Source organism: Lampetra planeri, chromosome 34 (genome assembly GCF_965212315.1).
Source record: "Lampetra planeri chromosome 34, kcLamPlan1.2.h2, whole genome shotgun sequence".
NCBI classification, from domain to species: Eukaryota; Metazoa; Chordata; class Hyperoartia; order Petromyzontiformes; family Petromyzontidae; genus Lampetra; species Lampetra planeri.
Genome location: NC_136140.1, coordinates 6,226,187 through 6,252,606, shown reverse-complemented (window position 1 = coordinate 6,252,606; position 26,420 = coordinate 6,226,187). Strand labels below are relative to the sequence as shown.

General features: G+C 43.2%; 1 protein-coding gene across 1 annotated transcript; it reads left to right on the top strand.

Annotated features, from left to right (window-relative positions):
- The first annotated feature begins 239 nt into the window (after positions 1-239).
- RTCB (RNA 2',3'-cyclic phosphate and 5'-OH ligase) lies at positions 240-26,420 on the top strand. Its single transcript, XM_078610597.1, has 12 exons — positions 240-421; positions 3,903-3,981; positions 6,087-6,154; positions 6,729-6,828; positions 7,119-7,275; positions 9,022-9,178; positions 10,568-10,727; positions 12,297-12,472; positions 14,624-14,812; positions 17,073-17,183; positions 18,688-18,807; positions 25,505-26,420. Exons 1-12 carry the CDS (start codon positions 329-331, stop codon positions 25,610-25,612), a joined length of 1,518 nt encoding a protein of 505 aa, XP_078466723.1. The 5' UTR covers positions 240-328; the 3' UTR covers positions 25,613-26,420.

Below are 26,420 nucleotides of genomic sequence, written 5' to 3'. Positions count from 1 at the left end.
TCCCATCACAAGGGAGAAATACATACAAATATACTTTTCTTGCCCATATTGAAACGGCTAGACGCCGTACGGACCTGAAAACTCGGTTTCCCTGTGCAATAATTGGGGGTAACCCGTATGGGGCTAACACGGTATGTGTCCATTATTCACATGGCTCAGCATGGCTTTAGCATATCCCGGTGTGATGAGTTCATTCATCCCGCGGCTCAACTTTGACCCTCCCCCGCCTCCTCCTGAGCGCACGGTGACGTCACGCAAGGAGGGCTGACAGCGTGGCCCAGCGCTAGATAGAAGAGAGAGAAGACGAAACTCGACGACGAACGCCACCATGAGCCGCTCCTACAATGACGAGATGGCCTTTCTCGAGAAGATCGACCAGAACAGCTGGCGCATCAAGAAGGGATTCGTGCCCAACATGCAGGTGCGCTGACGCTGCAGCTGCTGCTGCAAACTCCCGGGGCTCCCGGCCCAAGCCTCCGTCTTGCCTGGATGGCCTGGCCGGGAAAGGCGCGGCCTTGGCGGCAGCGAACGCGCCGCCCACCGGGCACGGTGTTTTTGAGTCCCTGGCTTGCAGCTGTCACGTTATTTCAGCTGCGCAGTAGCGTGCCCAGCGCTGTGTTTGAATGAATATTATAGTCTGCTGTTGGTAAAAGCAAAAGTAACCGGAGTTCATAATTAATGCTGCATTGTAACGTATAGTCAAACCTGTGTTGCGCTCAGGAGTATAGTACTTTATGCAACTAGCGCAACTCTATTCACAAATAACGCTTTACGCGATTTCGCGTATATGCGGATAACCTGTTTCTCACCAAAATTCGCTATATGCGGTTTGAAGTCACTGATGCGGCTATGCGGTCGGACGAGGGACAACATTGTGCGCTTTGCGCTATTCGACATGCCTCTTGCGGTTTCGCTTTGTGCGCTCTGGGAATGCATCTGCCGCATAAAGCGAGGGATGCCTGTATTAAGAAAGTAAATTGTTTACCATTTCAACTTCACAAACTCAACTGTTGACAAATTCGAATGCGAATTTGGCTGTTCTATTCAACTACACTACAGTTTTAACAAATTTATTTTGGAAGAAAAACCAACGAGAATACCCTTACAAATAATGTTTAACACTTTACGATATAAAATTAGGCAATTTAAAATATAAATAGTACACACACATCACGCTGTCTGAGATCATAGCTCATATCCACCCATAATTTACAGCAGAGGTAGAGAATATTTGCCTCACCAACTTCACTATTTCAGCCGGTCACCTTGAGTTGTTGTATTCACTCATTCAAATATCACCAAACTAAGTTATAGTATTTATAGATTAACAAATTGCAGATCAATACTGTGTTCAATTCAACAAAGCGCGGATATCCTGCTACACAATTCACGAAATCAGCGTCTCTCTTTCCCTTGTGGGTAACACAACTTTCGGGTCGCTTGTCCCTGGATGTCTGTCTGACATGAGTTTAAATCTTCATGCGGACCTAGTGCGTGATGTTATCATTGCCACTGCAGTGATGTGTTAAAACTCATTCACTCGAGCATTCTTGTCCGTAGCTTTTAATGTTGCTTTTATTATGGACAAACCTTCAATCTCGTGTCGTACACCCGAGGACATAGCCATAGTTTGGCCCTACAAAGTAAACTTGTTTATTATTTTTCGATTTAAAACTTTCGTGACTGCAGGGATTCATATTTTTGGTTCTTTCGGTAAAGTCACGTAGAAGGGAAATAATAAAATAATAAACTTATCACGACGTTTCGATTGCAATACAAGCAATCATCATCATTATTATTTGGGTGACATCATCACTGCACCTGCAATACTGTGCTGTACTGCCAAAGGCTTGCAAGTGTGCAGTGTTGTCGTACTGTATTTCCATGCAATCACTACATTCGGGGTTTGCACATTTTAGGTGATTGTTAATGCAATTGTATATTGATTCTCATGTTTTATACATTTATCCGATAGTGTTGCTTGCACAATATGATTACAGTTTATTGTAGGGTATATAGCCATTTGTAAACTTAATTTAGGAGCTTTCGTGACTGCAGGAATTATTCTTTGGTTCTTTTCGGTTAAGTCACGTCTAAAAATAAAATAATAAATTAAAATAACATATTACGACGTTTCGATTGCAACACAAGCAATCATCATCAGGTATAAAAGAAATAGCAACAAAAATCTAACTAGAAAACTATAGACAGACATACAAGCAGACAGACATCACAACGGCACACAGAGAGAGGTCACACATCGGCACAAAGAGAGGGGTTGTCTCTATGACGGTCCCTTAAATATAGAGAGGGGGGGCGAGAACGGAGAGAGGGAAGGGGCAGAGAGAATTAGCATATCAATGAGTGTACGCCAACGTACTGCTGCTGCTGCAAGTAAGATGACAATGTGGAACGCGCACGCAAAATTGAAAACTAGGAGACAGGCACACGAAAATTAAATAACCCAGCAAAATATCGAAATGTGATGTAATACAACACAGAGAGTCGGTTAACACACAATTAACGCATAGCCTGGTTGATTACGTGTTTCAAAATTTGCTAAGTTAGAATTTTAAGTGTGAAAATTCCAGCAGTACGTTGGCGTACACTCATTGATATGCTAATTCTCTCTGCCCCCTCCCTCTCTCCGTTCTCGCCCCCCCTCTCTATATTTAAGGGACCGTCATAGAGACAACCCCTCTCTTTGTGCCGATGTGTGTCCTCTCTCTGTGTGCCGTTGTGATGTCTGTCTGCTTGTATGTCTGTCTATAGTTTTCTAGTTAGATTTTTGTTGCTATTTCTTTTATACCTGATGATGATTGCTTGTGTTGCAATCGAAACGTCGTAATATGTTATTTTAATTTATTATTTTATTTTTAGACGTGACTTAACCGAAAAGAACCAAAGAATAATTCCTGCAGTCACGAAAGCTCCTAAATTAAGATTGAACCACTTCTACGGGGAAGTTTTAAGCTTATCCTTTTTCTTTCTGGCTATTTGTTCTCTCTGCCTGTGTCCTCTCTTTGGAATTTTCACACTTAAAATTCTAACTTAGCAAATTTTGAAACACGTAATCAACCAGGCTATGCGTTAATTGTGTGTTAACCGACTCTCTGTGTTGTATTACATCACATTTCGATATTTTGCTGGGTTATTTAATTTTCGTGTGCCTGTCTCCTAGTTTTCAATTTTGCGTGCGCGTTCCACATTGTCATCTTACTTGCAGCAGCAGCAGTACGTTGGCGTACACTCATTGATATGCTAATTCTCTCTGCCCCCTCCCTCTCTCCGTTCTCGCCCCCCCCTCTCTATATTTAAGGGACCGTCATAGAGACAACCCCTCTCTTTGTGCCGATGTGTGTCCTCTCTCTGTGTGCCGTTGTGATGTCTGTCTGCTTGTATGTCTGTCTATAGTTTTCTAGTTAGATTTTTGTTGCTATTTCTTTTATACCTGATGATGATTGCTTGTGTTGCAATCGAAACGTCGTAATATGTTATTTTAATTTATTATTTTATTTTTAGACGTGACTTAACCGAAAAGAACCAAAGAATTTGTAAACTTGTGTATTTGTAGTAAGTTATTGCCCAATCTGGAATTTTATATGCGTTTCTAAATTTGTTTGACATTGGTTGCCATGCATGGACAATATTTCGTGACGTGTTGGCATCTGTCTGTACTTGTTGGAGAAAGATTACTTAAGACTGAGTTATTGAATCTGTATGTGATACGGTCTAAAAGTATTATATAAATGTCAATATTAGATTCAAACAGATGTAAAAATCTAACTGACTTAAATATCCACATTGACAATCGCCTTCACAAACATTTTTACCGTACCTGGAAATCTTACGTAAGAGAGAGCACTTTATTGGTGCATGTCCTGCTTTGTTTTTGGCTGCAGGTCGAAGGGAAGTTCTTTGTTAACGAACAGCTGGAGAAGCTCATGTTTGAGGAGCTCAGAAATGCCTGCAGAGGAGGAGGTACACATTATTAATCCAAGTGCATGCCACGTGTCATAAATGTCTGTTCCCACAAATGAGAGAATAAAACACATTCCTGCGGAGGGAGCTGGTAGGAACGTTGGGTTGCTCGGTCAATCGCCAGGGTCAACGGCGCCGTGGTGTATTCCGCAAATATGCCCGACTGTGAGGGCGGGCACAAGCTGGCGTGAGTAGGTTAAATGTTGAGTTTTATAAGGGCACCACGGGGTGACCAGCCCCTCCCCACCCAGCCCCACCCTACCCAGCCCCACCCCTCCCAGCCCCACCCTCCCCACCCAGCCCCTCCCCACCCAGCCTCACCCTCCCCACCCAGCCCCTCCCCACCCTCCCCACCCAGCCCCTCCCCACCCAGCCCCCTCCCACCCTCCCCACCCAGCCCCACCCTCCCCACCCAGCCCCTCCCCACTCTCTCTCCACCCAGCCTGACCCCTCCCATTTTTGGATGCACGACGGACGGACACAATAAACCACTGTTTGCTGGTGGAACCAGGTGGTTCCTACCAGCATATGTACAGTGCATGATGTACAAATGGAGGAGACGTGTCATGATGCATTGGTTAGTCGATTAATATGACTTATTAACTGTACGATGCAAGCGCTGCATCACGTTCATAAGAATGCATGTTTTTCGAACCTTGTTGCAAAGTAATCATAAGCAAGACATTGGGGCACAAGGTCGAGCAGTTTTCTGCAGACCTCATTGCAGGTGGTCTTGGAAAGGAGGCCTCATCTTGCATTTTGCCTCCAAATAGCTTTTAGTGTCCCTGTTTCTGTACTTGAGCAAGATAAGGTGAAGTTTCTTACCGACACAGCTAGATGCTGCACTACACAGTGCTGAGACAATGTTTCTTAATGACTACTATAATTGCCCAGAAATGTGTGTAACGCGCGTGACATCACTCCACATGCCGCACCCCGCCCCCCCCATCATTATGAGCGGGTGGATTTTTACACTCACGCGGAAGAAGGTCGAGTGGAAAGATATATATTTTTTCGCAAAGTCGCTTCAAATATGACGACGTTTCTTTACAGAAAGTGACGGTCAAAAATAAATATACGCAGCACAGTGCTACATCCTTATGTGACGTCACTGCAAAAGAGCCCCCGTCATTACTATCATAAGCAATAATTTTTTTCATGCAAATTCGCTTTAAATTTGACGTTTCTTTGTTGAAAGTTACTCAAATAAATAACTCTACGCAAACGTTTCTTTACGTAAATATTACAGCTTCCATCCTAGGACGGGCAAAAGGCTGGTTACAATATATTTAAACAAATGGCAAATGTGTTAACACGATTAGTTTTAATCCAGAGCTGTCTGAGTCATAGAGATAGGCACGGTGCTCAGACTTATTCCCAGTTGACGGGTTCCACTTGTTTGTATAGCAAGCAGTGGCGGCTCCTGCAAAATCTCTCAGGGGGGGCAAATGTCTGGATGATTGATAAGGATAAGGTCCACCCATGCAAAGGATAAATTAACAGCTTAAGCATGTAAAGGCAACTTCACTTCTTTAATATTAATGAAAAATAAAGTGACTCTTACAATACATCTTGTTTGTTTCTATACTCACTATTAAAACAAACCACTCATGTTTCTTTTATTAAAGATTCCACTAGGTGGCGACAAATAATATTGTTGGATGAAACGTGCTTACGTATGATGACGTAAGCACGTATGATGACGTAAGCACGTTAGGGTGAGCCCTCCCGGAAGCCATAGAGAATGCATTGCAGCGCCCCCGTTCGAAAAAAAACATCTTTGAATGTAAGTCTATGGGACCACTCGGGGCGATTCTCAGCTGGAGGGAAATCGCCCAAAAAGAGGCGGTACTCCACAGAACGTAGCATGACGCTGATTGGACTATATCCAGAGGCACAGTGATGGCTAGCGTGACTCTGTGGTTGAATGACATTGGTGGTGCGTCGCCCAATCGCCCTAATGAAGAAACCGCCCCTGATAGCAAGTGGTGACTGTGATATTGCATATTGAAAAATATTCTCAATTAACTATTAAAAGTGACACCGTTTTTCACATTTTCTTATCATTTTCATTTGTGAGTAACGTGTCTCATTGTGCATGACAGGTATTGGTGGATTTCTGCCCGCTATGAAGCAGATCGGCAATGTGGCTGCATTGCCCGGCATTATACATGTAAGTTAAGCAGCTTACCTATCTCCATTGTGAAACACATAGTGCTTCTTGTCAGCATTGAATTGCCGTTGCATTAGGTTACCACTGAAGTGAAGATGCCTGGGTGCTTACTTTACATTATCCCCAAGGTCTTAATACTCATAAGCAGGGTTCTTCAATTCTATTTTCCGATGGCCCACGTAATACAATTGATGTGTGCTGACAGCCCACGTGTTATGGCATCACATGGCATCATGAGCTGTACATGTGATCACAAATCTGTACCCCTTGCTTCTTGATCTCTCTCTTGTTTACTTCTGTTTGATCTTCTAATCTGCATCTATTATCCAGGTCTGTCATCGTTCTTTTTCATCTCACTAGTCTGTATTCACGTGTCAGTTGGCCACTCCAAGAGCTTTCCGTGGACCACATGTGGCCTGTCAGTTGAAGAATCCTGCTGTACATTATCACCAGTCGCAATGGCAATGAGTGATTGCATCTCACATTTGAGATGGCACTTGCATTATTTCACAACCCGTAGACTTGACAGCAGGAGGCGCTGTTCTCTGACACCAATGCCTGTGTTCCATTGCAGAAATCCATTGGCTTGCCGGATGTTCATTCTGGCTATGGCTTTGCCATTGGTAACATGGCTGCCTTCGACATGGAAGACCCCACCTCTGTGGTGTCGCCAGGTATGGTGGAAATATTTTCGGGAGCATTGTCCTTTGCGTGCACTTAGCTAGCGCATTTGTGAGTGGCTAGCCGCCAATACATATTCACGAAGCACTGCAGAAATCATACATTTCGCCGAATGTGAACTATTCATTGGCAAAACGTCATCCGGCGTAAATTTAGTCCACATTTATCATTTAAATACCAAATTAAATCTGCAAACTTAAGACTTGACTCAAATTGCACGGGTAGTCGTTGAATAGACGAAGACTGTGACCAACATAAACAACGGTGTTGACACTGACGGCAGGCGGCGTGGGCTTTGACATCAACTGCGGCGTGCGGCTGTTGCGCACCAACCTGGAGGAGAGCGACGTGCAGCCTGTGAAGGAGCAGCTGGCGCAGGCGCTGTTCGACCACATCCCCGTGGGGGTCGGTTCCAAGGGAGTCATCCCCATGGGTGCCAAGTGAGTGCAGCCGCTCACAGAGTTCTCTCTGTGATGCAGGGGTGGAGAGCCTATGGTCCATGACTTTATTTCACTGTTTTTATTTTCTTCTTGGTTCTTTCGGTAAAGTCACGTAGAAGGGAAGTAATAAAATAATAAAAACAAAACGTTTCGGCCACAACGCAAGCAGCCGTCCTCACCTGAGGACGGCTGCTTTGTTTTTATTATTTTATTACTTCTCTTCTACGTGACTTTACCGAAAGAACCAATAAGATGAGTCCCTGCAGTCACGAAAGCTTTAAATCGAAATGTTTTTATTTTATTTTACCAGGTAAGGCCCACTGAGCTATGTAGCTCTTTTTCCGAAGCGATCTGATAACAAATGATAGCTCAACGAAGTGGCTTATCGTGTGGAAATTTATAGCAGCCAAATAATTTTAAACGCATGTTTCTAAATGTGGAGGGAAAACCCGGAGGACCACACGACCACGGGGAGAACTTGCAAACTCCAAATATACAAGCATAAGGGTCGGGACCAAACCCACGACCTGTTGCATACCAGGCGAGGGAGATAACATCTCACCACCACGGAAATGATGGCTTACCACTTCGTAATGACCAGCAAATGATATGCATCTGCTGCTGCGAAGCATCTTAGCCACTCTAAGTGGGTAATAGAGGGGCTTTTTTTGACCTGGCAACACTGTTTTAGAAAGAAAATGAGCCCTAATTATTATTCACATTATTGAATAATGCAAAAGAAATGAGTTCATGCTAAAGGTTTTTGAAAGTCCTATTTAGCCCTTGGTGAGGCAAATATCCCCTACCTCTGCTGTAAATCATGGGTGGATATGAGCTATGATCTCAGACAGCGTGATGTGTGTGTACTATTTATATTTTAAATTGCCTAATTTTATATCGTAATGTGTAAAAAATTATTTGTAAGGGTATTCTCGTTGGTTTTTCTTCTAAAATAAAATTGTTATTATATAAAATGTTCACGGCAAAAAATGATGCCTATGTTGTGACGTTATGTGGCTTTCTAAAATAATATATGAATTCACAACCACATGCCATGTCTGGCTTTCTTCCAGCAATCTGTTCCACAAAGTAATTGAAATAAAATGGGGATCTAAGCAGGGCCCCGAGGGTATGTGCTTATGTGCATCATTGTTAATGGTGTATCTTGGCAAGCTTTACCCTATTTATACTGTTCATCGTAGCATAGTGGCTGTCAGATCATCGTGGACACGCCTAGCGCATTAGGAGGAAAAGGACATTTTGTTTGTTGAGATCACAGCTCCACCGTCAAAACTATTCGCGCATCTGTGGTTCATGTTCTGAGCAAAACTAGTTTGACGTAGATGCCTTTTAACTGTGTCCGTGCGGGTGTGTGTGTCATAAGTGAAGTGGTGGCATAGTGACTAGGTTACTGCTATAATGTGTGCCAAAAACGGAGTGGTGGCTGATTGATTAGTTCATTGTGCTATGAACCCAGTAACCTGGGTTCAATTTATGGCCATGGCTAACATCAATAGCAAGTGATATCTGCCCTGGTGCTGGGCCTCCCCTGGGTCGACTTGGCCTTAAATTAGTATCTGGTGCCCATGTGTAAATATCAGCACATGGGAGACTCAAGTTGGCCAGCTGTGGTGTGGGCCACACTATGCCATTTTAGTGCCGTGCTGACTTTAATAGATGCTCGCTAACAGCACTGACCCCATCAGTCTATATGACTATAGGGGGGTCTTTGTGGTTTGTCAAAAGGGACTTGGAGGAGGCTCTGGAGATGGGGGTGGACTGGTCTCTGCGCGAAGGCTATGCCTGGGCAGAGGACAAAGAACACTGCGAGGAGTATGGCAGGATGCTGCAGGCTGACCCCAACAAGGTCTCCTCTAAGGCCAAGAAGAGGGGGCTTCCACAGGTACGCAGGCTGCTTGATTTCCAAGGCACTCAACCCTGCCATGCAAACTTGACGCACAAAGCCTGAGATTCACACTGCTAGTCTGCCGTAAACTAGTGGATAACTCTGTTCTGTGCTGATGTGCCCTAGATCTCCCTTGTAGTTTAGCTGGTAACTGGCTAAATTTATTTTTTTGTGTAACAAATGAACACGGATTGATTGAGTTCTCAGAGGTGTACAGTTCTATGTTCTAACGAGGCATGTAACAATTAATTATCATTCCCACCGTTTGATTCGATTAATTAACACAATTGAGAGTCAGGATTCAATGTAACAATTTAAAAATGTTTTAATGCGGTTGCATTTAGACACTTTATAATCCCAATTTTACACATGCACTGTTCGGTGGCAGTGGCTTGTGAATGCATCCAGCAGTGGATTAATCATGAGCTGAGAATGACGATAATTACTACTATAATGTGTAACGCGCATGACGTCACTCCACATGCCGCCCCTCCCGTCATTAATATTCATGAGCGGGTGGATTTTTACACTCGCGCAGAAGAAGGTCGAGCGGAAATACATTTTTTTTCCGCAAATTCGCTTTAAGTTTGACGTTTCTTTATTGAAAGTGAATCTAACAAATAATTATACGCAGCAACAAACTGGATTTGGTATCTTCATTTATTTATACAACACTAGAGACAAAAGGTAAGTCTAATGTATGCTTCTACATTATGGTAAAATAGAAATTTAATGGTGATTTTCCAGATATTGTATCGATTTCCAATTAATTTCAATCCCAGCGACCGAAAGCAGACGAGAATTAAGTATCAGAGCAGTGAATTTGAACACATAGAAGGTCAGTTATATACAATGCTACAGTGACATGAAGTGAGTTATTTTATGACATAGTTTTTTGCAAGAATCACTGCCATTAATACAGTGCTACAGTGAACTGCAGTGAATTGTTTTATGACTTAATTTTGTGCCAGATTCACTGCCATTAATACAGTGCTACAGTGAATTGTAGTGAATTGTTTGATGACATACTTTCGTGCAAGATTCACTGCCATTAAATTTACACAAGATATACAATTGTACTCTGCTCAATTTTCTTCGTAAATGTTACAGCTTCTGTCCTAGGACGGGCAAACAAGCTAGTCAATAAATAACAATTTGCATTTGAATCCTCCCACCCTCAACCAGTATATATACAAGGACTGTTTTCTTGGAATTTCTCTTACTTGAAACAGCAATCGTGCTGTGGCGGTTCCACCTGAAGACGGAAGCTTGTGTTGCCTCCGAAACGTCGTGATTTTAATTTTATCTTTACTTTTATTCATTTTAATTTTTTACCTACGTGACTTTACCGGAAAAAACCTAAGAATATTTGAATCCCCCTTACAGCTGGGCACCCTGGGTGCCGGAAACCACTACGCTGAGATTCAGGTGGTGGATGAAATCTTTGACCAGCAAGCCGCACGCAAGATGGGCATCGACCACACCGGGCAGATCTGCGTCATGATCCATAGCGGCAGTCGAGGGCTTGGCCACCAGGTGGCCACAGGTAAGGCCATCTGTTCAGCAGACCACGGTCACACTTTGGATATAGTCTTGCAGGTGCTGTAATGGGAATGCAAACAAATACATGATAATATGGGGGCATCCTAATTGAATAAGAGGACAGGCAGTTGATAAATATCATGGTCATAATGAATGTGGACATTTTTTTTGTAGATATTGAAATATATTGGGATGAACTTTTAATTTTAAATGCCCCCTCTGCGTTTCATAACCAGTTGTAAATTATCTACATTCCTAATTAATGCCTTAATTCATTTTCTCTGCATTGTTGCATGTTTTGATTTCAATATGTATGTGGGAGTGTCTCGATAATGGTTACTGTTCTAAAGAGATGATTTAATTATCCATGGCATATCCAGAAGCAAAATTTCACTTTAAAGCGGCACGCAGTCTTAAATTTGCTGCTGGTGCTGAGGGAATATCACCAGCCACATACAAAAGCTGGCAATTTGGTAACGGTCCCACATTTACTTTTTTTTAGTGTGGCCAAGATATGAATTGTGAGCTAAAGATCGCTGCACCGAGAAGTGAGAGCTCTAGATCTCGAGATCACCTTTTACAGACACTTCAAGTGCTTCCAATTGCTCAGCTACTGAAGTGACATTTTGGATAATTGCTTTTCAGATTTAAATTTTAACACCCCCAGTTTTTTCACGGTTTTGTTGGAAAAAACCCCTGGTGGTGCATAATTTAAGTGCCAAATGAAGCTGATTATTTCAGAAATAACATGAGGATGTGTGCTTTCATTAATTTTTCCCTTCTATTTTAATGCTGAATTTTTCTCAGCATTTTGCCCAGCACAATTAGTACATCTTCGGCTCCAGGCTGGTGTCAACACTTGGTCTTCTGAGTGACGAGCCGGATTTTGACAGTTTAATTATTCCACACATTTCTATGAATGCATTATCGGGTGCGCGCAAAAAAAAATGTAAAAGATAATCTCGCGCTAATTTCTCTGCAGAGTAAGATTCATTACAAATAGAAAACTGGTAGTGGTGCAAGACGTAATTATATGGGTGCTGAATATCATCCTCATCAAATAATGGATTTATTTTCTTATTTCAGCTATTTCCTCTCATAGGTCACCAATATAATTTTTTTTATTACTGTTATCTCATGGCCTATACTAAACGGTGTCTCGTGTGACCAAGAGATGCATTTACAATGTTTTACTCTATTTAAAATAGATGCTTGGAATGCATTTAAACTAATGTGTTAATTTTTTTTAATTATTTGTGTTTTGCCTTAGGCACTTTGTGGTCTCTTTGCTTTGTACATTTCCAAAGGATCCCAATTGTTAGTGGATAGTTACTCGTGCACACTGACAAATGAATTCTGTCCTATTTGCATTTTTTTTCTTTCAAAACAAAAGCACATTTGTAAACCCTGCGGCGTCTGGTGAATTCGGCATCGTCACAAGGCAGGCAATTTCAACTCCACGAGGTTTGCCATGTATAAGAACGTGAGAGAGAAAAAAAAACTGCTCACATGAGAATAAAAAAAAAAGTCCTTTTGTTAAACGTCTACACTGAGCCTATGCTGGTGCACACAGATGCGCTGGTGGCGATGGAGAAGGCAATGAAGCGAGATAAGATCATCGTGAACGACCGGCAGCTTGCCTGCGCTCGCATCAAGTCGCAGGAGGGGCAGGACTACTTGAAAGCCATGGCCGCTGCCGGAAACTACGCCTGGGTCAACCGCTCCTCCATGACGTTCCTCACCCGTCAGGTGCCTCCGTGGTAGTCCACTTCAGTCACTCGGCGGTCGCTTGTGGAATTTCGAGAAAACGCTCGTGAGATGGCATGGTTTATGTACCTTCCCTCCCCTACTGATATCCCAATTTGCCTCCTACACGTTACCCCTTTCTGTCTTCATTTACTGGATCATGCATTGGTTGTGGTGGTTAGCGCGCACTGGATTTGCAACCTCCCGCCGTGGCATTTGAAGTAATGCGCCAGTTTCTTGAATCCCCTTTTGCCTCTCATCCCAGCCGTATGTATGGGTATGCCACAATTGATCGGCGGGGTTGCGTGTGTTGCGGTAAAGCATCGGTACTCCCGCCTCTTCTAAGACGTATGGCAAGCGCGGAAGAGTGGGACAAATACCCTCTAGAGGAGCTCTCTGGAGGCCGCTTCCGCCCTGTAGTGGCACGAGTGAGCAGTTGCTGGACTGCACCTTTATGAAACTATTTCTTACTTAGGTCAAAAAGATAAGAAATGGGAAGAGTTTTGAAATATATGTATGAGCTCATCGCCAATACTTTTTGGTCAGAATGGGCACTCATTAAGCTGTTTTTTAATTAAAATTATTCAGGTAATGCAGTAACCCTGAAGTGAAGGCTGAATTGGAAGCTCTCTTTCTCACCTGTAATTTGTGCCTTGATTTTCTTCCACATAGTACTTGGCATGAGCCTATAAGCCTACATCCAATAATTAATCATCTTTACTTTCGTACATGCATCTATAATTAGAGATAATAATTATAATTCATGATTTCTGCGATACATATTTGATGGTGATTTAAGCGTAGGAGATTTTACTGTTTCAGACTTGCTGCGTATGTTTACATTGTGGTTTATGGTTACGTCCTTCACTCAAATGGCTTTGGAAATGTAAAAGGAGATTTATTAACCTATAGAGATTGTTTTAAGCACAACTATTACTTGCGAATGAGAACATTAAACATCTCAAGTTGGATATCCTTCACATCATCATTTGTCAAACTGATGAGCCAGTCGATTAAGGGAGCCTCCGTTTTGTTATGGGGTTATGAAATGTACAAATAAACACGTGCTTAAATTTTTACTTAACTTTCGTGACGGCAGAAATTCATATTGTTTGGTTCTTTCGGTAAAGTCACGTAGATAGAAAAAAAAAACCACGCAACACAAGCGGTCGTGCAAACGTACCAACGCGCAAATGGTCGGTGGCTTAAAGCTACGTGCTAACATCCTAACGCACGCACGATAATGGTGCATAGCATAACATTGCATTCACTTAAAAAACAAATTAAACACTCTTTTATATTTCATTGCCATCTGTACCCATATTATAGACAGATTTGGGTAATGGTTGTTGGTAAGCTATGTGCTAAATTGTATAGTGATTGGTTTGGGTTTTTTTTTTAGTTTTCGTTAAAACATATGCAGTAGCCTCGAACTGAAGGGGGCGGGACTTAATATTTTCCAAAGCATAATATTTTATGATCTTACCATAAAGTTGGCCATGGAATATCTTTGTTCATTCATTTCTCATGAATTCATTCATTGGTTTTATTTAAAGCCCGGCGAGAAACCGTTGAGATTAACGATCTTTTTCAAGGGACCCCCTGGGTGGAAGAAAAAACCGATCCAGTATGACAAACGGTCAACAACGTGAATGCACAAAATCTGAAGTAATGCAAGTTTAGGTATTCTAATATTTATACTTTGCAATAGAACTGATGATTTTGTTAGACCCATTTTAAAATAGGTATAGTTTTGGCATAGCAGTGGCACAGTAGATGGTTGCTTAACATAAAAGGGTTGCAGTATAACGTGCACGAGTAGCAATTACGGCAGAATTATTTTTGTTACCAATTTAGCCATTGTCCACCCACTGCTGGGTGAAGGCTACCTCGGATCGTTACCATTCCTCACAATCCAGAGCTGCTCCGATCAATCCATCTCACTCCTGCACGTGAACTGATCTCATGGCTCCATCTCTGCGTTCTCTCCATTTGCTGTCTCCAGTCTCATTCATCGGCCGTCATCCCTTCTCGCGGTGTATCCTGCCTAAGCCCGTTTACTTTTCTTAACCGTGTCGGTATGTTGTCTCGTGGGACACAGCACAGGAATTCTATCGACGTGGTGCCAATGTCGTTCATGTTATTGTTGTCCAGGCTTTTGCAAAGGTTTTCAACACGACGCCCGACGACCTGGACATGCACGTGATCTACGACGTCTCGCACAACATCGCTAAGGTGGAGGAGCACATCGTGGACGGGAAGATTCGAACGCTGCTCATTCATCGCAAGGGATCGACACGAGCTTTCCCGCCACACCACCCGCTCATCCCCGTCGACTACCAGGTACGCGGGCAGGGCCCTGTGCCTTTAGACCCGAGCAGACACAGCCCTCCATGCCTCCACATACCATGCCGTGATGTAAAGATGCAAGTAGATTATTTGTTCACAATATGCATCTACATTTACAACCCTTTTGGTAATCCACTGCGAGCTTTGCGCCTCCCCCACACTGTGCAGATCATAACGTTTGGTTTTGCAATGCTCTCTGCTGACAATATAGCCCTGTAGCAGCTTACAGCAGGATGGCCACTGTTGCAATCAAAGCACTCGGAGAGTGGGAGTAGATCAGTGCATTTCATCAACCAGATACCACTATTGTGAAGTCTAGAATTGGTGTCCCCATGCTCAAGAGAATGACCGGGTGGTGTGCATCAGTTTCGGCGGTCTAGAGCTTGTGGTATAATAAGTCCCACTTATTTGTCCAGAAAAGCCTAGATGAGTCTTCAGACTATTTTCAGAGAGGTGTCTGCACTGTGGCCAATTCCTCTTGAATTCTATAATAATAGTACCATGTATTTATCGCTGGGGAATAGCCACACTGAGCCTCAAGAACCAAATGACCAATTTCAAGGATCGTCCTGCATTGGGGTGTTTTGCCAAAAAAATAAAAATGTTGCACTGCTTAAAAACATCTCATTCTATAGCAGGTACAAGTCTATCTATAGGACATCTGCTATTCAGTACCACCATTAATCTTGATCAGGTGGTGATATTTTTGTTTTATTCTGGAAGGAATTGCCCCTGGTTGGGTGTTGAACGTGTGTTATCAAGGTGGAGGAGACTGCTTTTCTGCCTGAGCAGTATCTCAGACTTTTTGACCTTTCCGACAAGGCACTGCCTTAAACCGTGACTGCAATTTGTATGTCTGATCCATGACTGACACAGCACGTCAGTTTGCCTGAATGTGGACGAAGAAATGGAACCCTGTTTGTTGCTTACCCCTCGTTTGAGGTCAAAGAGCTTTACATTTATTTATTTTCAAAGCGCAGCACATCGGCTTTGAAAAAAAATGACAAAACGTGATTGAGTGTTCAGCCCCTGGCTGTTAAAAAAATCTATCTTTTTTGTAAGAGCTACTTGGATTCTGCTGAAAAGCACTATAGCGTCCACACGGTAGGCTCCTGTAAGAGTAGAACCTCGCAGGTTAGGTTTCAACCATGCAACTGCTGAACGATGTGGCAGAACGAACGAAGTGGTGGCAAGGTATGGTGGCACCAATTTCACTGGCCCGTGATGATCTTGAATGTTATTATTAGGGCGGTGACATGGCATAGCTGTAGCACGTTCACCGCTCGTTGCAGAGGCTCGAAGCCAGCGGCCGCCCTGGTTAATACTGAGTGTTATAACCCTAGAAATGTGCACCTTCTGTTTTATAGCGGACATTAAAGATCTCATGACATTATTAGCAAGAGTACTCTTGAAGGTATAATAGAAAAGAGTTAATACCTTTCTAGAATTGACCAAGATTACAAGAACTTGAGAAAAGACGTGATATAAGGAAATTTCAAAGTCGAGCAGTACAAGGAAAGATGCATAAAGAGAGAGGTGTTGTGAGCAGCAGTGTGGCTGTTGAACACAGTACGGATGAGACAAAACAGTCAGCCTGGTAGTCCCGAGTCTTGAACATCGGTGAAGGAATCTAGGAATGAAGTTCGTGGGAACATTACACTGGTCAACAAAAAAAAAACATGTTTTTCTGGCCTGGACTTTTGCAGCTGTTTTAGACTAATTTCAGGGTGCTGATTCCAAATCTGATCTCAGATTTGCTCCATCACATCTCATTTTATGCTATCGGCATACCCCATTTTCATTGGTTTTACCCAAAATTAACTCTGTCACTTATGATTGCAAGTTGTTGCGAGTCAGTGACTGCTTTAGTGTTAAAATATGGTGCTGTATTTTTAGGATAGTGTGTTTATAATATCATATTATGTAGATATCCACATTTATTTAATATTTTTCTTCTGCAGTTTTTATTGAAAATGCAATATTTGATATCTCAAAAACCTGATGTGATAGACAAAAACTGATGCCAGATTTGGAATCAGCACCCCAAAATTACCTTAAAATCGTTGGAATACCTTATGCCAGAAAAAGTGTGTTGACCAGTGTTATCAATGGCAGTAGCCATAAAAGAGTGATGAGTCTAATGAAATCCGATGAATAAATGACTGGAGTGAATCGGTGAGAGCTGGGTCATCGATCAACCTGACTGCTTCACGTTGAATTCTATCCCGTCTTATCTCCGCCACCCTCCGCACAGCTGATCGGGCAGCCGGTGCTGATCGGTGGCACCATGGGCACCTGCAGCTACGTGTTGACGGGCACGGAGGAGGGCATGAGGCAGACTTTCGGCACCACGTGCCACGGAGCGGTGAGCCCCATCCAAGGCCGTGCTTTGTTCTGTGCGCCGACTATTACCAAAATGAATGAATCCATTAATTTTTCCCGCGGTGTTCTAATGGCGCTGTCGTTGTGATGCCGTGCTGCCGTGCGGTGCTTGGGGGAAATCTGCTCGCGCCTGATTTATGCGCCAAGAACCTGCGCGGGTAATTGATTGATTCATTTTCTTCAACCATTGTTAATTTTTTTTTTCTTTCCTCAGCACGGTATTGAAATTATCTTGCCGTGCCTTAATTACATCGCCTAAATCAAGTTTCAGAAGAAATGTATTGCGCGGCGTGTTATGTTGCGGCAAATAAATAAATGAGGAATTCTTACATGAACATATGTTCATGCAGAAATTAATTGAAAAAAAAATTGCAAATGTTTATTTTTATTACTGTTTTATGCAGCAGTTAATTATTTTCTGAAATGATGTAGGCCTGAAGTATACAAGTAATCGCAATTCTGTTAGTTTAAATATTAATTTAATTAACCAGTATTTCTTTGGAGATTAAAAAATATGGGAGTTATGGCTTGTAAGGTTGAACTTGACACCTCGGACACCCAAAAAAGGTCAAATCTTCAATGACCCATAACTGGGAAGCCGTTTGACCCATTGGCTTCCAATTTAGAATGTTATCATAGTACGTACAACTGTGCAATATTTCATCAAGGTTGCAGGTGTGAATTTTTTTCGTATTTTACGACGCTGACATTTGCTATATCTGCAGTTCGTATATAATGCACATGATCTCTTTTGTGAAAAATATTTGGGTTACCATACCTACAAATAGATTTGTACAGTTTTTTTTTTAATTACAGGTGCTTTTCAAAGGAGGATATAATGCCATTGCACTTTCATACGGTACCACACGGCCACTGTGTTTCAAATGAGGTAATATTAGTATATTCAAAGTTGGAACACCCCGATGAAATCACTACCCATGCATGCCTAAGTGGCAAGCGTGCTGACTCAGAGGTAATTATACATATAGGCTGCAACCAGCCCATCCGGTGAAGGGAATGAATAATTTTGTAAATCACAATCCTTAATAGAAATGAATTGCACGAGTGACCTGAGTTTAAATTAAATAATGTCTGCCTGGATTACGCCCATCCCAAATTCTCAAGTGACCGCTGTAGACACACATGTGTCGCCCAGATTATTATTTTACAAATTATATCCAATTCTCAGCTCGGAGAAATCTGGGGAATATGAAAAGCATTAAGGAATGTCAATATCCCTGTAACAGTAGCATGGTGAAAATCTTTGACCGTGGTTTTTTTGACCAAGGTCACCATAATTCCTCGGTTTCTTCTGGTCAAAATGAGCCCTTGATCAACTCTGTACTATATAAATGACTCAACTAAGTGATGTGCGACTGACAGACAGGAGTCACAGGGGTAGAAATTAAGTTTCTTATAATTAAGATCACACACACTGCGATAATCTGTGTTTAATTTGCACGGGTTTTTTTTTGCATGCTCGACAGGGGAGGGCCCTGTCTCGCGCCAAGTCTCGCCGCAACTTGGACTACCAGGACGTGCTCAACAAACTCGCTGACCTGGGCATCGCGATCCGGGTCGCCTCGCCCAAGCTTGTCATGGAGGAGGTACGTCCTCGTGGTTGCATTTTCCACTGCCCCTCCCCTGCTGCACCCACCTCACTCGTGCACACCCAGCCCCTCCGCTCCCATCCGTAGCCCTCAAACGCCCTCCCCCTCATTATATCAGAAGCGAGCATTGCTTGAATTGGGCAGTTGTCAGTGGCCGTCGCAGATCGTCCATTTCCCCATTTGATCACCCACTTAAAAACGACACAAAAACTACACCCATCTCCCCGGAATGCGGGCATAATAAATGCCAGCCGTTCCGCACGCGTGTGCTTGAGACTCGTGCTTTTTTTCGTTATTAACCCATCCATTATCTATTATTTGCTGCCACATGCCTTTAGAGATACAGCACTAATGAGAAGTTAATTCAGAGCCATCTGTTGCGAATGGAGTGATTTTTTTAAACAGTTCCTCCCAGTGGGTGATGAATTGCAGCACTCTCCCGAAGCGACGATAATGTTAAAGCGTGCGCGATTGTCTCTCTGGCTGTTGGCCTCTATCACGCGGGCTGCAGGGCACCCGGAGTAAGCTCTGCGCAAGAGCAGTTATCGCTCGCGTTCAAGACGGTTCTGGTTCAAAACGCAATCCGGGACCCCACAGTGATGTGATTGGCGCGGCATATCAAAGGGAACGTTAAGCTCGCTCTTACGTGGGCATTAAGGGAACCTGCTCTCGCTCATTTTTGCTAAAACTAGGCCATGGTGTGCCCGTGTTGAGGTTGAATTTTGCACTTTCTGCTCGGCAATACTCTCCTGACACAAACAGGGCCTCGGCACCTCCGATTAGTATGGTTGCCTATGTACGATACAAAAGAAGTTCAACATACATACATACAAATAGCAAAGTGCACCTTAACTGAAGCCAACCCAATGTTAAGAATTTAATTAAAGCCGTTTGACGTCAAAAGATGCATTGAGCCTCGGAAGCTAGCAGTTTGACGACACTGCACTGCGGCGATAAGCATTCTCTTTGTAAACTTTACTTCTCCCTAATTCTAGATTTGAAGCTTTCGTGACTGCAAGGAATCATATTCTTAGGTTTTTTCGGTAAAGTCACGTAGGTAAAACATCAAAATTAATGAAAATAAAATAAAACAAAAATCACGACGTTTCGGAGGCAACACAAGTCTCCGTCATCAGGTGGGACCGTCACAGCCAGATTAGCTGCATCAAGTGAGGCAATGATTCAAGATGTAATCCCTTATAAGCAAGTTGGAGGGGGGAGGAGAGGGGGGGGAGCTCATCAGAATGTGGTAGCCAATGAATGGAACGTATCGGGAGGGAGGGGGGCGGGAGGGGGGGGGCAAAAAAAATGGACGACGGCTTGGACGCGGTTGCTGCACACGCCAACACAATGGACAGAGAGGGGGAGGGGAGGTCTGATACACATGATAGAACAAAGGAACGAAAATGCCCATGTTTATACCAATGCTGGCTGAACAATGAAGAGAGTACTGTTAAAAAATAACTGGGGATGTTAACACTCGGTAAAGTAAAGTAAAATAGTGCCTGTCAGATGAGATGGTCCAAAAAAGTGTAATTAAGTCTTTTTTGCGTGGTTGATAACATCTTTCGAATGATTACTAAGTTTGTCTAAGTGTCATGAGTCATAAAATGTTAAGTTTTTTCTCTTCCACCGCCACGTGAAATGTTATCATCCCGTGAATTCTGCCCTTTTCTCATTCATCTGAAATAGACTGGAACGATGCAGGTGTGTGCATGTCAGTGATTACATTCTCCACACAGGGGAGTACATCAACAAGCTAGCTCATGCACGCTAGTACTAACTCGTTATAAATAGTACCAGCTAGCTTGTTGATACCAGTACAGAATATCAACGTACTAGTACGGAACACGGTCGGTATTGACTTCATGGCATTGGCTGCTGACAAACAGGCTATTGCGATGAAACTTGCTTCGGACACACGCCCCATAAAACGGCTTCATTTTTTTCACGAACATTGCTCCCAGTCGTGATGTTTGCTCGCAAAAATGTTCCGTGCACGAATAACCACGTCTCGAAAACCTTGTTTAGCCAAGTGAAATCCAAGGCTGGAACGTGAGTGCCGTCCTCGGACATTTTGTTGCGTTTTTTCCTTTATTTAGGAACGTCGCATAACTGATTTAAAACCGCAATTTTGCAGCCTTCATTTAACCCCGGTTATTATCGTGAACGGGCTGCCGTAAACCCAGACATCGTAGCTCATGTCTGCAGTGTACTTGTGCCGTAAATTGTGAGCGACAGGCGCGGCACGGGGCCCACACTCGCACGACCGCCACCTTCTCCCAGGCCCCCACCGCGCGCTGCTTTGATATTTAATGTGGTCATTAGCACTTTCCTGTCTGCCCTCATCAATGGGATACGATGGCTGTGGCTCGAGTGTTCATGAGGACGGGTTGTTGTGCTCAGTGCTCTGATGAAGCCGCCCCAGGTTGTGTGGGAAATGATCCATAGCCAGCCCTACTCAAGTGTCACCTTCGGTGAGTGCCTGCGAGGCGCTCACCGCCTCTGTCTGAGATTCATTGCTGCTGCCCTTTGCTTTATTATGGTTTTTTCTTCTTCGCCATTTGCATAGCGTTAAAGTTTGAAAGGAAAAAAAAATTCGCGTGAACTTTGGAAAATGTATTCCTTGCTTTGACATGTGTCTATGCCGTGAGTTCAATTGAGTGCATTGCACCGAGTACATTTGGCTTACACCGAATTCCCACCCCCCTCTCCCCACCATGGGGATTTGATGAAATTCTGCAATAATACAATTATTTTTCACATTAACTAATTACGTGCAACATTTATAACTATCAAATAGGCTAATCTCACATATATGATTCTGTGCACGTGTTTTGAGTGTGAGAATGGATTTTAATCGATGACTTGATACATCGTTACACCGCTATAAAAAAATATATTATTCATATTTTTTTTCTTGATCCTTAGTTTGTAGATATCCACACACTGCATATAGAGTTAATATTATAATACACTATGCAAGCCAATTATGTTTGGGCATCGTGCCTGCCTATCCAAGGGAACACTGATTAACGTGTCCTCATTCCTCGGTGTTGTTTCGCTTGTAAATTGGACTACCACGTTTTTGTCTCATCAATAATCTTGTCTTGCCTGAACGTTGTAATTCCCATTCATTTACGGAACCGACCACAAATCCCCTGGATGATGTCTCCATAGCTCTGTTAATTTGCACTTGACATTGTCAACAATTAAAACTCCTATTCCAATTACATTGAGGTTATTGCATCCAAGGCATAGAGCCACATTTCCCTTAGATATCACCATACTATACATTCATTTCAGGATAATGTGCAGTGTCCCTTTGAAGTGCTGAGAGATGAAACCACGTTTACTTAGTGAACTCGTGAAAACCTTTGACTGTTTAAAGCCAAGTACAGCCACTGGCGGATTATTTAACCAAATGTCATTTCTGTTTGAGAGCATTTAATGAAACGCAAATGCCTGCTCTCTAGAATATATAGTTTTTTGCACAGCATTAAAGCATCAAATTAATTCACATTGGAAATGCATTCTTTTTTTTTTGGTCTGCAGAGATTTTAAATATTAATGCTCATCGTTTAGCCATTGCTATTATGCATGCTGACCAAAGAAGCAGGGACTCGTGGGGGTGACGAATTAAAAATACCCTCATTTTGAATTTGACGCCGTTGCAGTTCATTACAGCGAGATAGAGATTGGCAGCTCTGCATGAGAGCGTGCTTTGGGGACACGGCAGATAATAGACACCGGTTAAATGACTTTGGGGCTTCTTTTGCGACATTCGATTGATCCGACTTAATGTCGTGTGGCAGACACCATGAGGATTCCGCGATTGTTATCTCTCCTGCATATGAGGCACATGGCTGTATTCCCCCCCGACCACCGCCCCGCCGCCCCCCCACGTGTATCGAGTCACGCCAGGATTGCCGCCTCTGCTGATGGTAATGTGTCAGCTAGCGTACCCGTAGGCAAGCCCAGAGATTGCTCGTGTTCCCCCAGGCTTGCGGTAAAGCAATGTTATCAACGCTGGCAGCAGCGTTTGTGAGTGTTATGAGGCAGTCTACCAAATAATTGTTTCTTAAAAATTGGGTTAGGGTCCTGTGTTTCCACAAGATAAGTTGACCCGTGTGTAGGGGCGCCATGGTGTCGGGATGTTAACTACCTCGCCTGGTATGTAGGAGATCGTGGATTCGATCCCGACCCTGACGCCTGTATATTTTGAGTTTGTATTTTCTCCCCGTGGTCGAGTGTGGTTTTTCTCCTGCTCCTCCAGTTTCTCCCTCCACATTCAGAAACATGCATTTAGAATATTTGGCTGCTTTAAATTTCCACATCGTAAGCCACTTCGTTGAGCTATCATTTGTGACCAGGTCGCTTCTGAAAAAGAGCTATATAGCTCAGTGGGCCTTACCTGGTAAAGTCTAAAAAATATATTGTATGCCGGGTGCCCCGGGGTTTATATAGTCTTACTTCCTGGTTGTTCCAGTAAAGGGTGATTGGGATGATTAATGCAGTGGTTAGAGCGTTGAACCAAGTTACCCAAGTTTAATTGCCAGCCATGGCGAACATCAGCGGTGAGTAATATCTGAAACAGTTCTGGGTTTCCAGGGTTCCCTGCATTGACCATTATATATTCTGAACCTCTCATAACGAGTGGATACATTAATTTCTTAATAAGTAGCGGTTGGTGACAGCAATAAATTGTTGCCGTGCAATGAAATGCACACAAATAAGAAGAATGATTTGCAGCCCTTTCTGAATTCACCGCTCGATAAAATCATCCCTGTGCTGTGTCACTGATGGAGGCCTTCGAAAAATAAATCACGTGGCCGGTCAGCGCGGTTTGGTGAAGAGGGAGCCCAGGACCGATTCAGATCTCATTCGATACCGATATTAGCTGCGGCTGGAAATCAAACTCGGGTCTCTGGGTTTATAGCGCAATGATCTAACCACTGCAACACCTCTACCCCTTCTCCATATCGTGCACACACTGAATCTATCTCATGTACTGTGTACCAGATTTTAAGGTGTATATATCACTTGGAATTGGTCTATTACAATGAGAACAAGAATATCACTCCTTTCAATTTTCTCACCTCGACATGGGAAATTAACTACTGTGGTCAGCTGCCCGTGTGGACGCAGCTTTAGCTGGAAATAGAAACCAAGCACTCTGCATATTTCAACTGCACTCTGTTGTCAAGATTCAATTCAAACAAGTTAGGAGGGCTGGGAAATGAAGGTTCTTGTTTCTAAACCGGTGAAGCATGGGATTGTTTCTGGTATGATGAATTGCACTGATGATGCATACGCTTAATTAACATGTTCTGCTTGTTCCACTAAAATTGTTGAGTGTCTGAACACCTCAACAGCAGGGGAAATTGCAATCGTCGCCCATCATGTGTGTATGTGTACATGCCTGCGCGTGTATATTTACTGTGCATTTTGCAATCCTGTTATGAGAAAAAAATGTGTAGAAATATACGTCCCTATGTCAATCTGCTGTTGAATGAAAGCCTTCCCACATTGTAGAGCTTGTTTCACTACTTCACCATGCCGGTCGTTTCGAGTGAGTGAAGGGGAAGGAGTGGATGATATGAGCAGTTCAGATGGCACTCGCCACCGATGGTAGCTGTGGTGGAGAATTAAACCTGGGCTCCCACTTTAACAAAATTTTGCATGAACCGCTGCGCCACCGCTATCCCCCCCTCCCCTTTGTTATAAATGTACATACAAAAAGTGTTAGCCGTTTAATAATTAGCACGTAAGTTGTACATCGTAAATTATCTTGCATTGGTTACCCTCTATCTCACCTTCACTAAGCGTGCCTGTGTATAACCACGCTGTAACTAATCAACACACTTTTGCATCTGGAGCAATTTTCCCATCCCCCCCCCACCCCGACTTGTGCTGAATATTGCACAAAAGCAGTGACTCCAGCATGCCCCTGTGTACGAGACGGGAAAAGCTATTCTTAGGAAGCGTGCGCGAGTGTTTTATGTTCCTGTCCCAGCAGCTCTCATCCCCCGCCCGTCTGCTCATCACCACCACCACGCCCTTCCTTCCCACCTAATTTCTGCACCTCTCTCCCCCTGCCCAATCACGCCCCGGAATATCTAATTGAATGTGCTATGTGTTTACGTCGTTCAATCTGTTTTTTTATTCGGTCGCCAAAATTGCAATATAACCACGTTACCTATCGTGCGATTCACGCGGTTAATTTTGAATAGATGTTTCCATCCTTTCATTTTAACCTGCGCTTTTTGGCAAAGGGCCTATTGCGCCACTTATTTATATTGCAAATAATGTTTGCATGATAACCCTCTCTCCCATTTTTATGCTCGTATAGCATCGTCTCACAGTAGTGCGGCAATTCTTTATTTTACACCATCATGAATTTCAGTTGGCGTGTTAAGATTCTCCCCCCAGAGCATTTCAGTTGAACAGTCAATTCTGTCCCGTCTTGTTAAGTGTTGTCTTACCGTTGCTGTCTCATTGGTGAGATGTTGTTCACTCAATCAACCTAAATGTAACAGCATATAAATGATGTAAATATTAATAATTGAGTCTCATTTGTAGTTGCTTAATCGATGCATCTGCTGCACTCCTATTGCACACATCCTGGGGCATTTGTGAGCAAAATTGTCTGTAAGAGAATCCTGTATAATCAGTCACTCCTCTCACCTGACAGGCGCCAGAGTCGTACAAGAACGTGACGGATGTGGTGGACACGTGCCACTCGGCTGGCATCAGCAAGAAGGCCATCAAGCTGCGACCCATTGCCGTCATTAAGGGCTGATGAGGCCCAGCACCCCGTCTCCCCATTCTCGTCCGCACACACGCACACACACACGCGCGCACACGCAAGAACGTGCGGACGCATGCATGGGCAGGTCCTGCCTTTGGTAGCCTCGGCATAATGAGGAATGCCTTGGAGCCATTAAAACACATCTATTAACAGTAAAGAGAAAGCAGTCTTTTGAGTCTGAATCTTCACGGTGGGGGCGGGTGGAGTTTTCGCAAGAGCCTTGCGTGCGCACAGCGCGACGTTTACGGCAATTATGAGAGCGTTTAAATGCAGATTTTTATTTGATTTCAGGTGAGAACTCAAGATACCAGCTGAGTCTAATTTGCAAGAGTGACCTGGAAATATATTCCGTTAATTTACATTTTATGTCTTTTTATTTTGAGGGCTTAATATTGTGAAAATTCTCGTTCATAAAGCCACTATCTCGAAACATTTTCCGCTTCTGCTTTCATCCATGGTGGCCAATTTTCACTCTCATCCTGGGTGTCAATTGATCCGTGCATTAGGGGATATGGCGCAATGCACATAGCTAATTCATAGATGTGAAAAGCAAAGACTGTCTTGAGTGGTTGTGCGAGGGTGTGGTGTTGCCAACGAGCGTTGTAGCAGGAGTCATGTTTATTTATCAGCATCTGTGAAAAGAAAGTGGCTCTCAACCTCAAATGCTACTGCAGAGACACTTGTAGTCGTGATTTATTTTCATAGAGGTAAGCCAGGTCTGAAGAATTGCACACAACTGGGGAAATGATCCATTCTGCATTGTTCTGAGTGGTTTGAATAAAATTGCACTTAAATTCTA

Coding starts and splice junctions, on each gene's coding strand:
- RTCB (XM_078610597.1), top strand. CDS start 329: ATGAGCCGCTCCTACAATGACGAGATGGCCTTTCTCGAGAAGATCGAC. Junction 422..3,902: donor GATTCGTGCCCAACATGCAG/GTGCGCTGACGC, acceptor TTTTGGCTGCAG/GTCGAAGGGAAGTTCTTTGT. Junction 18,808..25,504: donor CCAAGCTTGTCATGGAGGAG/GTACGTCCTCGT, acceptor CTCACCTGACAG/GCGCCAGAGTCGTACAAGAA.